This window comes from Panthera pardus, unplaced genomic scaffold, assembly GCF_024362965.1.
Source record: "Panthera pardus isolate Hobbes unplaced genomic scaffold, ASM2436296v1 HiC_scaffold_8, whole genome shotgun sequence".
Taxonomy (NCBI): Eukaryota; Metazoa; Chordata; class Mammalia; order Carnivora; family Felidae; genus Panthera; species Panthera pardus.
Genome location: NW_026527013.1, coordinates 89,759,452 through 89,776,333, shown reverse-complemented (window position 1 = coordinate 89,776,333; position 16,882 = coordinate 89,759,452). Strand labels below are relative to the sequence as shown.

Here is a 16,882-nt window from a genome sequence, read left to right as displayed (position 1 = left end):
TGCCCCCAGCAGCCGCCCCACCAGTCGCCCTGCTAGTTGCCCCCCTAGGGGAACCAGGAGGATGGGAAGTGGCAGCTGCGCCGGAACCAGGAGGATGGGAGGCAGCAGCCACGCCGGGCCCCATTGAAAACAACCGCGAGGGGCCAGCTGGCCGAACCCGCGGGCGCACCCAGCGTGAGCCAAACCCTCGCCTCCCAGACTCCACTGTGGCCCTACCCCTGTGGGAAATAGGACCCCCCGATGAAACAGGCAACCCCCGACTCCAGTATTGGCCCTTTTCCACCAGTGACCTTTACAACTGGAAAACACAGAACGCTTGATTCTCTGATAACCCTAAAGACCTAATAGCTCTTTTAGACAGTGTCATGTTCACCCACCAGCCCACCTGGGACGACTGTCAGCAGCTCCTCCGCATCCTGTTCACTACAGAGGAGCGAGAGAGGATCCAATTAGAAGCAAGAAAGCTGGTTCCCGGAGACGACGGTCGGCCGACATCTAACCCTGACCTCATTAATGCGGCTTTCCCCCTAACCAGACCTCCACAGGACGAATGGGACTACAACACGGCAGAAGGTAGGGGAAGGCTACTCATTTATCGCCAGACTCTGATGGCAGGTCTCCGGGCTGCAGCTCGCAAGCCCACCAATTTGGCTAAGGTATATTCGGTCATACAGGGAAAGGCAGAGAGTCCAGCTGCTTACTTAGAGAGATTAATGGAAGCCTTTAGGTAGTTTACCCCCGTGGATCTAGAAGTCCCTGACAACCAGGCTGCTGTCGTTATGTCCTTTGTAAATCAAGCAGCTCCTGACATTAAGAAAAAACTCCAAAGGCTAGAGGATTTACAAGGTAAACAGATCCAGGATCTGCTCCGTATAGCACAACGGGTCTACAACAACAGGGACGCCCCAGAAGAGAGACAGATCAAGGCCACAGAGAAAATGACTAAAGTCCTGGCCGCTATAGTCCAGAAAGAACAGCCACCCCCAGAAGGCACTCAAACAACACGCCCTCCCAGGCAGCACTTAGATAAAGATCAATGTGCCTATTGTAAAGAAAAAGGCCATTGGATACGAGAATGCCCCAAGAAGAAACAACCCTGCCCCAGCCAAGGACAATGGCAGCCTAAAATAGCCCCCATACTGTTTACCCAAGATACAGAATAGGGAGGATGGGGTTCGGATCCCCTCCCCAAACCTAGGGTAACGTTGCAAGTGGAGGGGACCCCTGTCCAGTTCCTAGTTGATACCAGGGCACAGCACTCAGTTCTGGTCAAGCCCTATGGAAAAGTATCTGAAAAATCATCCTGGGTACAAGGGGCCACCGGAATAAAGAAGTACCCCTGGGCAACTCAGAGGACTGTGGACTTAGGAACTGGGAAAGTAACCCACTCCTTCCTGGTCATTCCCGACAGCCCCTGCCCCCTGTTGGGGAGGGATTTGGTTACCAAAATAGGGGCCCAAATTCATTTCCAACCGGGGGGACCCACAGTGACTGACTTCCACAACCAACCCATATCTGTACTCACTGTGAAACTAGAAGATGAATATAGGCTCCATCAGGAACCCACTCCTCTGGATCAGGGCATCGAGCCCTGGCTTCAATGCTTCCCAGACGCGTGGGCAGAAACCGGTGGTATGGGGCTAGCAAAACATCGCCCAGCCCTATTTATAGAGGTCAAGCCCGGGACGGACCCCGTCCGCGTGCGCCAATACCCTATGCCCGCGGAAGCCAAAAATGGCATCACACCACATATCCGCCGCCTCCTTGACTTCGGGGTCCTACGCACCTGCCACTCAGCATGGAATACCCCCCTGCTGCCCGTGCACAAACCCAACAGCGGGGAATACAGACCAGTGCAGGACCTGAGAGAAGTCAATAAGCGGGTGATGGACATACATCCAACCGTTCCTAACCCCTATACTCTCCTGAGCACCCTCAGCCCAGAAAAACAATGGTATACTGTTCTGGATCTAAAAGATGCTTTTTTCAGCCTACCACTAGCACCTAAAAGTCAAGAGCTATTTGCATTCGAGTGGACAGATCCAGACAGGGGCATAAATGGCCAGCTCACTTGGACCAGACTGCCACAAGGATTCAAGAACTCTCCGACCCTATTCGACGAGGCTCTACATGAAGATTTAAGTGAGTACAGACAACAACACCCTAATATAACTCTCCTACAGTATGTTGATGATCTCTTAATAGCTGCTGAGACACCGGAAGCCTGCATCCAGGGAACTGAAGGTCTCCTGCGAACTCTGGGAACCTTAGGCTACCGCGCCTCAGCAAAGAAGGCTCAGATCTGCAAGTCAGAGGTAACTTACCTGGGTTACTTACTGACAGGGGGGCAATTCTGGCTAATGGATGCCCGGAAGGAGACTGTCCTTCGTATTCCCAGACCGCAGACACCACGACAGGTGAGGGAATTCCTAGGGTCGGCTGGGTTCTGCAGACTATGGATACCAGGTTTTGCTGAATTAGCAAAACCTTTATACCAGGCAACAAAAGATCAACAGCCCTTTAGTTGGACGGAAGAAGCCGAACAGGCCTTCCAACAAATTAAAACTTCTCTGCTATCAGCACCTGCCCTGGGACTCCCCGATGTCTCCAAACCCTTCCACCTATATGTAGATGAAAACCGAGGCATAGCTAACGCGGTGCTAATCCAGCATTTAGGCCCCTGGCGCAGGCCAGTAGCCTATCTGTCTAAAAAGCTAGATCCAGTGGCCGCCGGATGGCCACCCTGTCTCCGGATGATTGCAGCCACTGCCCTAATGGTAAAGGACGCTGATAAGCTGACCATGGGCCAAGAGCTACAAGTCACCACCCCGCATACCATCGAGGGCATCCTCAAGCAGCTGCCTGACAGGTGGCTGAGCAATGCCCGACTCACTCATTACCAGGGACTGCTGTTGAACCCCCTCAGGGTCATCTTCACCCCCCCCCAACAGCCCTGAACCCAGCATCACTGCTGCCAGACCCAGACATGGGAACCCCACTTCATGACTGCGCCGACATACTGGCTCAAGTTTATGGGGTCTGGGAGGACTTGCAGGACCAACCATTATCGGATGTGGACGCCATCTGGTTCACCGACGGAAGCAGCTTTGTTCACCAAGGACAAAGGTATGCGGGGGCGGCCGTAACTTCAGAAACCGAGGTGATTTGGGCAGAAGCCCTACCCCCCGGAACCTCGGCCCAGAAGGCTGAACTAATAGCCTTAACCCAGGCCCTAAAATTAGGGAGAGACAGCAAGCTAACCGTGTACACTGATAGCCGATACGCCTTTGCCACCACTCATGTACATGGGGCGATATACAGAGAACGGGGGCTCCTCACAGCTGAAGGGAAAGACATCAAAAATAAAGAAGAGATTCTAGCCCTGCTAGCAGCCTTATGGGAACCCAAAAAACTAGCGATTGTGCATTGCCCAGGACACCAGAAGACAACCGACCAGGGCAACAATTTGGCCGATCAGACTGCAAAAAACATAGCTCGGCCCCCAGCACAATTACCGACCCTATAGCTGCCAGACCCCGGACCCCGGGAATTGCCCCCCAGCCCTGAGTATTCAGAAAGCGACATTCAATGGATGAGTAAACTTCCTATGACCCGAATCAAAGATGGCTGGTGGAGAGACTCCAAAAGCAGCATTATACTCCCAGATAAACTAGGATGGCAAGTTCTAGAGCGGATCCATCGCAGCACCCACTTAGGTTCCTGGTGAATGTTGGACTTACTGAGACAGACTGGACTAAAAATCAGAAATGTCTCTGATAAGGTCGATCAAGTAGTCACTAAATGTACAGTGTGCCAACTCAACAATGTGAGTAGCAATCCTCAGACAACAGGGGTAAGACAAAGAGGGAGCAGACCGGGGACCTATTGGGAAATAGATTTCACTGAGGTAAAACCAGGAAAATATGGATATAAGTATTTGCTAGTTTTTGTAGATACCTTTTCAGGATGGACTGAAGCCTTTCCAACCAAGAATGAAATGGCGCAGATTGTAGCCAAAAAGATCCTAGAAGAAATCCTGCCCAAGTATGGTTTTCCAGTAATGATAGGGTCAGACAATGGACCTGCATTTGTCTCTAAGGTAAGTCAGGGACTGGCTTCCATACTTGGGGCTGATTGGAAATTACATTGTGCATACCGACCCCAAAGCTCAGGACAGGTAGAGAGAATGAACAGAACATTAAAGGAGACCCTAACCAAATTGACCATGGAGACTGGCGCTAATTGGGTGGTCCTTCTCCCCTACGCTCTGTTCAGGGTGTGTAATTCCCCATACAAACTGGCACTCACACCCTATGAAATAATACATGGTAGACCACCCCCCATCATCCCTAACCTAAAAGATAACCTTGTCAAAGCTGAGAACGATAATAGTCTTGAATTCTTGTTCTTCTACAAGCCTTGCAGAGGGTCCAAGAAGATGTATGGCCCAAATTAAAGGAACTCTATGAGACTGGACCCCCGCCTATTCCACATCAATTCTGGCCGAGGGATTGGGTCCTCGTCAAAAGTCATCGGCAGGGAACTCTAGAGCCCAGGTGGAAAGGACCCTTCCAGGTCATCCTGACGATGCCTACTGCCATCAAAGTAGACGGAATCGCCACCTGGATCCATTTCGCCCACGCCAAAACAGTGGACCCGTTCTCAGTCCTCATCAGACCTTCAAGGACAACCTGGACTGTTGATCGGACCAAGGACAATCCTTTAAAATTGACCCTACGCCGCCAACGGACTGAGCCGTAACTATGGTACTTGCCCTCCTCTTGATTGTTCTGCAAATTCTGTCTGTAAATCCAAACCCCCACAACCCCTATAATTTGACATGGGAAATTACTAATTTAGAGACTCATGAAGTCTACAACAAAACCCTAGGAACTGCCCCATTAAATACCTGGTGCCCAGATTTATATTTTAATTTAGAAAAAATTAGCCCATTAGAAGAAATGGAAGGAGGTAAATGGAGGCAACTGCAAAGGAGGGTATCAATAAGTAGAAATGGATTTTATGCATGTCCAGGATTTAGGACGGGGACGATGAGGCACACATGTGGAGGGTTTGAAACCCTCTATTGCACAGCCTGGAGTTGCGTCACCTCCAATGATGGGGAAGGGAAGTGGGAAGTAAAACTCCAATTTTTGAAATGTCCTATGTCCAACCATGTACCCGCACCAGGTATGATGAAAACTGTAACCTTATTCATGTAAGATTTACAGAGGAGGGGAAAAAGGACAGGCGGTGGGTCTCAGGACTCACCTGAGGACTCTACTTATATCAATATCCCCTCTTTGGGACTGCCATTCAAATAAAATTAAAAGTCTCCCCTCTTGTACAACCGGTGGGGCCAAATCAGGTATTAGGAAAAAAAAAAAAAAAGAGAGACGAGCCTATCCCCAGGCAGATCCCCACTACTCCCTCCAGCAGGACCCCCGTCCTTACCCTAGGAGTAAAAGCACAAGCTGTCCAAGAAAATCAGAACCCAGAAGGCATTGACTCCCTATGGAAATTGCTAATAGCAGAGTATGAGACCTTAAACCGATCGGACCCTGAGGCAACAAGGGCCTGCTGGCTATGTTATGATATAAAACCCCCCTTCTACAAAGCCATAGGTCTAGCTGCCTCTTTTTCACAGTCAGGAGAAGAGTCGCCAGCAGCTTGCAAGTGGAATCGAAAGGGCCCCGGCCTCACACTGCAAGCAGTCACTGGCAATGGGACTTGTATAGGAAAGGTCCCCTCTAGCCATATCCAGCTCTGTGCCCCAACTAATTACTCTATGGATGAATCTAAATGGATAATTCCAACTCCTGACAGTTGGTGGATTTGTTCTAAGACAGGGCTCACCCCATGTGTTAGCAGAGATGTTTTTAATTCATCACCCGAATATTGTATCATGGTATTAATATTTCCAAAGGTTATTTACCACCGAGAAAATGTTGTATATGATCTGTGGACAGAAGGGACGGAAGCAAGAGAGTCAATAAGAACAAAACGGGAACCCTTTACGGCCATAACCTTGGCCACCTTATTTGGCCTCGGTGCCATAGAGGCAGGAACAGGGATCTCATCACTAGCCATCCAGCACCGAGGGTTCAATAGCCTAAGGGCAGCCATTGATGAGGATATAGCCAGACTTGAGGACTCAATCTCGCACCTCGAAAAATCTCTGACCTCCCTTTCTGAAGTGGTCCTACAGAACCGAAGGGGGCTAGATCTAGTCTTCCTCCGACAGGGAGGTTTATGTGCAGCCTTAAGAGAAGAATGTTGTTTTTATGCTGACCACACCGGAGTAGTCCGAGAGTCCACGGCTAAAGTTAGAGAAGGCCTGGCCAAACGGAATCGTGAACGAGAACAACAACAAGGCTGGTTTGAGTCTTGGTTCAATCAGTCCCCATGGCTAGCCACCCTGCTTTCTGCTCTAGCTGGGCCCCTTATACTCCTCCTTCTCCTCACCTTCGGGCCTTACATTATTAATAAACTAGTTGCCTTTATCAAAGACCTAGTTAACACGATCCAACTGATGGTCCTTAGGACCCAATACCAACCTGTCATTACCGAAACATTTGAGTCAGACACATAAGATCCAAGATTGGCTCTTAAGGCACCAAAGAAAGGGGGGAATGAGAGACTAAGAGAAAAATTACCAGATGTACTCACAACTGCAAAGAAAAGACCTTCCCCCCCCCCCCCCCCCGCCCCGCCCTCCCCGCCGTTCCCGGAACCAGCCAGGGCGTGCCCGGTTGTGGTCTGACCTAAAGGCAGGAACCAATCAAGTTCTGCTGAGTGTTCAGATTTAAATGTCAACCAATAACAGCTCTGTAACCGCAAAAAAATCCCTAACTTGTTTGTGCCTGTCTATAAAAGAAGCTGTAAGATCCTCGCTCGGGGCCTCTTAGCGCCACCAGCAAGGAGTGCGTGGAGGACTGGGTTCAAACCTGCAATAAACGACCCTTGCCGCTTGGCTTTGACTCTGGACTCTGGTGGTTTGTTTTCAGGGGGTCTGTCGAATTGGGGCATATCACTAACAATAATATCTTGTTGCATCAAGCATTATTAATGGGTGATAATTAACAGTGTTCTTGTACAATAACAAGATATAATATTGTCCAGTTTGCTTTGATACGATGTGATTATATCATTAAAATTACCATGAATTTTTAAAATGGAATTTCTTTTCAGGAGAAAGTAAAATTATACGTAAATATTTTGTTTTTTAAAACATCAGTAAGTAAAATGTTTTTGTTGACATAGCTATTAATAGAAAAGTCAGCTTTAATTTTACTACAGATTTAATATTATTTAAAAATAGTGTCAAAGGAAAGAGTATTTTTAAATATACATTTAAGTTCTCAAAAAAACTGAAATAGTCCAGTAAGAGATAAAATTCTAATAGAGCTTAATGAAAAATAACTATTATCTGCTCTTTTCATGAATTATTGTGAAACATGTAACATAAAAAAAAAGTTTGAATGGTCAGTTTCTATATTTTTTAAAACTCTCTCTATATTTTTAATATAACGCATGAAGAGAAGCATATTATTTTGGCCACTGATTTACCTTTAACAACCTAAGCTACATTTTACATTTAAAGTTCATTCTTTTCTCTGGTAAGGGAAATATGTATTTTTCTTTAAGTTTTATCTTGAAAATAGCATCTCCTTGCTGGCAGAAAGTAATAAACATTTATAGCTATCCATAATCTGATTACTTGGAGTAGATAAAATTCTGTATATTTCCTTGCATCTTTGAAATTAACACTTAGAGAAAGTACCAAAAAAAGTATATGCTTAAGATATTTTCATTTATCCTAGCCTTTCTCAAGAAGAGGTAAATAGTTTCTGTTATTTTATTTTTAACTTCTCAGGCATGAAATTGTAAGGAGATGATCTATTTGCAAATGAACTCTTTTTACATGCAAAGAGCAGTATTATTTTGTTATTCAGTGGCATTCTTCAAATCTTTAATGACATCTGTTTTTATCAAGCAGGAAGAAGAGGCCATCACTCAGTAGGTGAATGGCCTAAGCTTCTGTTAACAACTGGCTGGGAATTAAAATCCTTGTTACACAAAACTATTTTCAATACACTTAATCTTTGCCCCTTTCTGTGTTAGAGGTCCACGACTTTTACTTTGAAGCAATCCGCTGAGTTTCCGGACAGATTTGCATATTATTGTTTTATTATATCTTGCCAGTTATGGGAATAAAAAGCTATTTGAAAAATAAAAATAGTACTTCTATAATAATTTGATGCATATTAAATGACTTTGCTATAATTCATAAAATTTGCTTTTCCTACATACAGAGACATTTCATCCCATGAGACAATTAAGTTTAAGGACATCACAGTCTCATTAATGCAAATAGTAACAAAAAATGTAGCACAATGACATTCTGAATTAGAAAGATTTCTTAATTAAATGTTTTATATTTTTGTTTCATTTTTGAATTTTGATATATAAAGTCAATTTAGTATTTCATCTCTTCCTCAAATGTTTTCTTTTTTCTACAACAAATTTACCTATGTTTCTGCATGTATCATAGATATAGATAGATATTTAGGTATCTTTCCATATATATTTTGTTGAAAGAATTTCAGAAAACAGAAAGTATGAGCCTATATGTCTATCGCCCAGTATTTTGTATCCTATTGTTATAAAGAGATACTATGGGGCAAGGGTAACATATGTCTGAAATGTAACTTTTTTTTATTGACTTTAAAAACAATAAAACAATTACGTACTTCTTCTGTACATATAAGCACTTTCCCACGAAGATATTAAAAGTAGAAAAGCCCTAGTATGTAGTCTTTTTAAAATTATTATTATTTTTTTAATATGAAATTTATTGTCAAATTGGTTTCCATACAACACCCAGTGCTCATCCCAACAGGTGCCCTCCTCAATGCCCATCACCCACCCTCCCCTCACTCCCACCCTCCATCAACCATCAGTTTATTCTCAGTTTTTAAGTTTCTTATGGTTTGCCTCCCTTCCTAAGTTGTTTTTTTTTTTTTTTTCCCCTTCTCCTTTCCCATGGTCCAGCAATAGAACTGGTAGGAATTTACCCAAGGGATACAGGAGTGCTGATGCATAGGGGCACTTGTACCCCAATGTTTATAGCAGCACTCTCAACAATGGCCAAATTATGGAAAGAGCCTAAATGTCCATCAACTGATGAATGGATAAAGAAATTGTGGTTTATATACACAATGGAATACTACTTGGCATTGAGAAAGAATGAAATATGGCCTTTTGTAGCAACATGGATGGAACTGGAGAGTGTTATGCTAAGTGAAATAATTCATACAGAGAAAGACAGATACAATATGTTTTCACTCTTATGTGGATCCTGAGAAACTTAATAGTATATTGTCTTTAAGATAGTTAGCTTAGGGGCGCCTGGGTGGCTCAGTAGTTTGAGCCTCAGACTTTGGCTCAGGTTATAATCTCATGGCTCGAGGGTTCGAGCTCCGCATTGGGCTCTGTACTGACAGCGTGGAGCCTGGTGCCTGCTCCAGAGTCTGTGTCTCCTCTCTGCGTTCCTCCCCCATTCGAGCTCTGTCTCTCTCTCTCTTAAAAAATAAACATTAAAAAAAAAAAAAGATAGCTTAGTTACCTTAACCAGCAAATTTTCAATAAATGAAAAGTTAATTTTTAAAAAATTTTTTCCTAACACTTATACTAAGATATAGAAATCTCACCTGAAAATTCATCATTTAAGAATTGCCTTTAAAAGTTTTGGCTGCCTGAATTCATACTGCATATTATAAAAACAAATGGGATAAAATTTTAATTTAAAGCATTCTTGGATATTAGCAGCAAGAGTTATCTATGTGAAGCAAATTCATATCCTTACTATAGGAAAATATGTTAAACTAGACCAGAAAATATTACAATATTTAAAAAAATCTAATGACTGAGAGCACAATTAAATAAAACAAAATCAAAGAAAACTAACTTAGCAAGGGTGAATCCCAGAAGAAACAAAGCAAGAGAATGAGATCCACACCACCTTCGGATGTTGGATTCTTCAAAGGGAGGATAAATATAAGCATTTAAAGAAATAAAACATAAAAGGACAACATTAGTAAATAGGAAAACACTATGAAAATTGATCAAAGCATATGCGAAAAAGAAACAAATATACTATTGAGAAAATGAAATACTAAAAGTAAAAATTACATATTCAGTAGATTGGGCATGTAGGTCTAGAACTGGAAGATCACTCTAGCACTTGTATAATTCCATAGTTTTGGGCAAGTCACTTCCTGATATAAACCCAGATATATCTTCCATGAATATAAATGCCATCAATAATATGTTATATATATTTTTCTCTATTGTATCTATTACGTTTTACGTTTCAAATCTATCATTATTTATTTTTAAAATGTACTTTTTATAAAAGTAATATATTTCAAATACTCTCTTGTTACCACCTATATGCCAGGTACACGTTGACAAATCTTTGAGGGGGCAAAAGCTAAAAATGTTGGAGAAAATATGCAATATAAAATGTTAAATCCATCAATGAGCTAAGATAAAGAAATATTTTTAAGCTAAAAATTAAACAAAAATATGAACGTTCAATTGTTATTTAAAGTGATTTCAACTTGATGGTATTTGTAAAAACAGGCAAAGGTAATATTAATTGCCATGCACATGTAGAGTGTGGTACCAGAAGACAAAACTCAGATTTAATAGCTGCGTAATAAAACTGGAGCAAACTCAGGATACATACGGATGTCTTTCTTGTTTCAGGTATATTCTACCATAAAGACAAACAAGTTTAAAAAAGCAGCCAAATATTTAAATGATACATAAACTGACTAGTTGAGGCACTTCATACCTTTCGGGATGCCAAGGACTTGAAGCAAAGGGAATACCAAGGGGTGATCTCAACATTAAGTACAGGTCTTCCCTTTTGGTATTTGCCAATTCCAAAGCAGTTAGTGATGGCCTGACAAAGAGAAATCTTAAGAGGTAGTACAGAACAGAAGATGGGACTTCAGACTCTTCCAAGGAAGAGAGTTTCTGGAAAAATCTGCAGGTTGGAATACCTAACAGTTCTCACTATATGAGTAAGGATAGACTGGAAATAGATCAGTGTCTATAGACAAACTGATCTTCAAATCATCTGAACCCTTGGTTCCACTTAGAAGAGAAGATATATACCTATTGCTACTGCAATCCAAAATGATGAGTAAATTCTCTATGAATTCTTTAAAATAAGAAAGCCTTTGATTATATCTAAAATGTCCAACATTTGGGGCACCTGGGTGTCTTAGTCACTTAAGCGTCTGACTCTTGATTTCAGCTCAGGTCGTAACCTAATGGTCATGAGATCAAGCCCCATGTCAGGCTCTGTGCTCAGTGTGGAGCCTGCTTAACATTCTGTTTCTCCTTCTGCTCCTCCCCCATCTCAGAAACTAAATAAATAAAAATAAATAGAAAATAAAAATCTAGAAAGTCCACATTCAACAAAAATTGCCAGTCCTATCAATAGATAAAAGCAAATGAGGAATAACCAGGAGAATACAGACAAAAGAAACAGATTAACAAGAAAAAAAAATTATCAGATAAAGACTTTAAAATACCTATGATTAGTATTCATGAAATAAAATACGTAATAGAATTTTAGTAGATAAATGTGAAATGTAAAAGGAAGGAAGGAAGGGAAAAAGGAAGCAAAATAAAGAAGAGAATAAAAACATACTTTACGATTTTCTGAAGGAAAATTAAAAGTAAGGATTCAGTAGATAGGTTCACTAATTAGACATAGAAATAATTAATAAACTAGAAATTTAGTTCTACTTTAGTCATTTTGTTCTGCTATAACAAAAATATCAGACCAGGTAGCTTAAACAATATACCTTTATTACTCATAGTCTTGGAGTCTAGGAATTTCAAGATCAAGGTGCTGGAAGATTTATTCCAGGTAAAGGCCTTCATGGCTTACATATAACCACCATGTTGCTATATCCTACATGGCAAAGAGAGAGATTATCTCTTATGTCTCCTTCTGTAGGAGTACTAATCCCCTTCATAGGGGTTTCACCCTCATGACCTAATGATGTCCCTAAAGCTCCTCACTAAATACCATCACATTGGAAAGAAGGGCTTGAAGCTATCACTTTTGGGGAGCACAAACATTTGCTCCATGGCAAGACCCGAGGAAATAACCAAACTGAAGCATGGAGAAAAGAAAAAAAAATAAACATCAAAAAATATATTGGACAGAGGGTAGCTTTTTACCATATGTGTGAAACAGAAGTCTTGAGAAATACAGGAAGAAAATGTAGAAAATAAATATTTTAAGAGATAACAGACTAGATTTTTCCAAAAGTAATAAAAGACATCAGACTAAATATACAAGAAGAATCGAGAGAGTCGAACCAGATAAATATAAATAATACCATTCCTGATACCTCTAAGTCTAGTGAACATCAAGACCAGAAGATAATATAAAAAACCATGAGGTAAACAAAATGCAGTACAACTCTCTCAAAGGAACAGCAATAAAAAAAAAAGGAACAGCAATAAGACTAATATTTGTCTTCTCAAAAGAAACAATAGGTAAGACAAGAAACTGTTATTTGAAAGGAAACATCATACCCCAAGTTACATTGCTACTGAAAGTATTCTTCAAGAATCTATGCAAACTAAGGACACTTTTAGACAAAGAGTAAATAAGATTATTCATTAGCAGTAGGCACACATTAAAGACAATACTCAAAGGTAATCTTCAGGCAAAACAAACAAACAAACAAATAAAATGAATGGGTGGGTAAAACCAAAGTTATGCAGTAAGGAATGATTATTAACAAAAAGCATACATAGGTGGGTAAATATGTAAGTATTGACTTTTCAAACAACAAAACATACCTACAGCTTTGAAATATGCCTATCATTAAATACATAACATTAAGAATATGGTAGCAGAGGTTAACTGAAGTTAAAATACCATGAATAGTTTTTACACTGTAAAAGGTTGAGAGTGCTCATTTGTTTCATAATCTAATAAATCACTAGTGAATGTGATGAACGCTAGGGTGACCACAAAAACAAGACTAAAACAATGTATAAAGAATGAGATAAATGAGAAATTGGAATAGCAAAAACAAAACAAGACAACGCAAAAAACATCACAACACTGGAGCACTTGGGTGGCTCAGTCTGTTAAGCGTCCAACATCAGCTCAGGTCATGATCTCGTGTTTCAATGGTATCCAGCTTGCGTCAGACTCTGTGCTGACAGCTCAGAGCCTGGAGCTGGCTTCGATTTCTGTGTCTCCTTCTCTCTCTGCCCCTCCCTCGTTTGCGCCCTGTCTCTCTCTCATAAATAAATAAACATTTAAAAAAATTTAAAGTGTAGAAAGATAGATTGAAATAAGGTATTCAATTAATTATTTAATATATATGTGAACTACTAGATTGGTTTTAAAATACATGCTACTTATAAGATACTTATAAGAGACACATCTTGATTACAAAAACCCAGAATGTTTAAAAATAAAACAATAACATATAACCAGATACTATAAAAATAAAATTGTTTTAGCTATACAAATGTCAAAGTAGACCTTAAGAAGCACTACCGAGATAATTCCGTGAAACATTTAATAATAATCAAATGTGAAACTATCAAGAAGATACACTAATAGATTTAATGCTTGTATATAAATTTAAAATATAGAAAGCAAAAATCGGCATAACATGAAGGAGAAATAAAAAAAAAACAGATTATCAGGGCATCTGGGTGGACTGAGTCAGTTAAGCATCTGACTTATTTTGGCACAGGTCAAGATCGCGTGGTTCCTGATATTGAGCCCCATATAGGGCTCTGTGCTGGTGATTCGCTTTCTCCCTTGGGATTCACTCTCTCCTTTCTCTCAGCTCTTCGTCTGCTCACGTGCAGGCATATGTGTTCTCTCAAAATAAATTTAAAAAATGTATATCATAGTGGAAGTTTTTTATATAACTCATTTATAGAAGTCAATAAATTTATAGAAGACTTGAAAAACAATATTAAAAACTTGACCTAATAACCATAAAGAAATACTCAACAGCTAACAACAGTGGAGTGAACTTCTTGTCCAAGTAGGATATTGGACAACATACTGTAATAGAACGTGCTATGAGAGAAAATAAATCTTACCAAATTTCAAATGCAATACATGGTATATCTTCTGCACATTATTTAAGTAAGCTACACATCAGCAATCAAATCATAATTACAAAATTTCCAAATTTGAGTAAAGTATGTCCTAACCTTCAAAACAGTCCATATATCACAGAAGAAACCACACTGGAAATTAGAAAATAATTTTAAATTAAAAATGACAACGAAGTAAAATATTTCAAATCATGCTGGATATAGCCAAAACTATACATAGATGAGAATGGTAGCCTGAATAATGTTATATTGTAAAAGAACCTATCACTGAAAAATAAAAACAAAAATCTCCTACAAAGAAAACCCTTGCTTTAAGTCCTGTACAATAAAGTCTACATAAGAAAAGAAAGGTTAACAATCAATGAGTTAAGGTGTCCACTCCAGGAAATTAGGAAAAAGCAACACCACCTTAAAAAAAGTAGAAGGACAGAAATAATACAAATGGGAGTAGAAATAGAAAATACAAAAAATATATACAGCTAGGATCAAGAGACCTGCAAGATGGTGTTTTGAGTAGATTTATGAAATTGATAAACTGTTATTATACCTGATCAATGACAAAGAATAAACCATATAATTAATAAACCATAAGATACTGTTATTGACTCTAGACATTAAAAATTGGGGGTCTATTTTGAATAACTGTATGTCATCTAAATTGCATATAGATAAAATTTACAAATATGCAGTAAAATAAAATATGTTCAAACTTAGAATAAATTTAAAAATCCAAAAAAATGTTATAATTACAAAGGAACTGAAACCTATAATTAAAAAGTAATTTTAAAAACCAGATTTTGTACCAAGGAAACACTTGATGCAGATCATTTCCTTGGTGAATTATTCAAAACATTAGAAAATAAATTAACATCTACCTTACATTATTTCTTCCAGATAATAGAGAGAGAGGAAAAAAACCCTATTTTATGAAGCCAGCATGACCCTGATAACAAAGACTAGCGTCCAATCTCATTGGTAAAAATAATTGAAACACTCTGGAAGAAAATACCAGTAAAAAAAATGTACAGGAAAATAGGTCATGTTTATATTGATTTAATTTTAGAAATCTAAAATACCTATAGGGGATTAGTGATAGAAATACAAGTAGAAATACAAGTAGAAAAATACCTATAGGGGATTAGTGATAGAAATACAGTAAAGGGAAATTTTGTGATCAATAAGGGATAGACAAAAGAATATGTGGTAAAATGTCACACTAATTTATGATAAAACTCTCTGGAAGAAGTATGGGAAATCTCTGCACCTAACTTTCAATTTTTCTGTAAACCTAAATCTTCTCTAAAAAAAAGTTCTTTAAAAAATATATTTATAGGGTGCCTGGCTGGCTTAATCAGAAGAGTATGGGACCCTTGAATATGGAGTTGTGATTGGAGGCCACATTAGGTATAAAGACTACTTACATAAATAAACAAGCAAACAACTGAACTTTAAAAAATTAAAAAAATAAAAATAAACTTTGTAATCCAGAGATAGAAGAGATTGTTTTTTGTTTAATAAGAGCTATTTATAAAACACCCAGAGCAAAACCTCATTCCTAAAGGTGAAATGTTTAAAGCTTTTCTTCTCATACCAGGAAGGAGATATGGAGCTATTTACATTTCTATGCAACATTGTATTAGTGGTGTTAGGCAATCTGTAATACAAAAGTAATTCATACAATGTATTGGGATTCTAAAGAGGAATAAAACAAACATTGATCACAGAAAACATGATTGTATATAATACATAAAAGAATCTACAGATAAATTACTTGAATTTAATCAGTTTAACAAGTTTATTAAATAGAGATAACTCCAGAAATCAATTATACTTCTATATATTAATAGAAATGAACTTACAATTTTATATTATGTAAACTTCTATTAAATTAATGCTAAAAAGCATTAGGTTCCTAGGAAATATTTTTAAAAAATTCAAGAACCCTACAGAAATATATAAAAGTATATAGAAAAGCTTTTTAAGGACCTAAATGAAGAAAGAATATTCAAAGTCCATGAAGGCGAATATATAATTTTGTAAAGACTTCAGTTCTCCCCTTAATGATCTATTAGTGCAATGCAATTTCAAACAATCTTAAAATCTCAACACATTTGTATGTGCATGGATGTTTGTATCCTACATTTTTAATCTTAAGTTAATATGGGTGTCTCTTTTAATATAAACAAGACAGTTTATTATCTATAACTTTAGTCAAGACATTCATGAATTGGAAAAAGTGGGGTTTGCTTTATCAAATTCTGAGTCATTATATAGCTGCCGAAATTAATACAGTGTCCTTTGACAGGGAATAGGCAATTCGATAACGGAAAACAATTACTAAGCACTAAAACGCCTTAAAGTAAATAATGTCATATATCAAAAGTACCATAAAGAGAATGGAAAAATGCAAAATTGACAAAGGCTAAATACCCAGATAATATTTTAAATGATTGGCATCATAAAAAAAAAGATGGGGTGCCTGGGTGGCTCAGTCAGTTAAGTGTCTTGATTTCGGCTCAGGTCAGGATCTCAACTTTCATGAGTTCGAGCCCTGCAAATTGACAGTGCAGCACCTGCTTGGGATTCTTTCTCTCTCTGACCCTCCTCTGTTTGCTATGTCTCTCTCTCTCTCTCTCTCTCTCTCTCTCTCTCAAAATAAGCAAATAAACATTTAATTTTTTTTATTAAAAATTTA

The 16,882-nt window shown here is 39.2% G+C and overlaps 1 protein-coding gene across 1 annotated transcript; it reads left to right on the top strand.

The window, feature by feature from the left end:
- Window positions 1-779: 779 nt before the first annotated feature.
- Window positions 780-4,895, top strand: LOC128775467 (uncharacterized). The gene is given in 5 exon segments (XM_053896726.1): window positions 780-1,047; window positions 1,240-2,315; window positions 2,904-2,939; window positions 2,942-4,406; window positions 4,409-4,895. Coding segments are annotated over 5 exon segments (3,198 nt in total). The 3' UTR covers window positions 4,762-4,895.
- The last annotated feature ends 11,987 nt before the right edge of the window (window positions 4,896-16,882 follow it).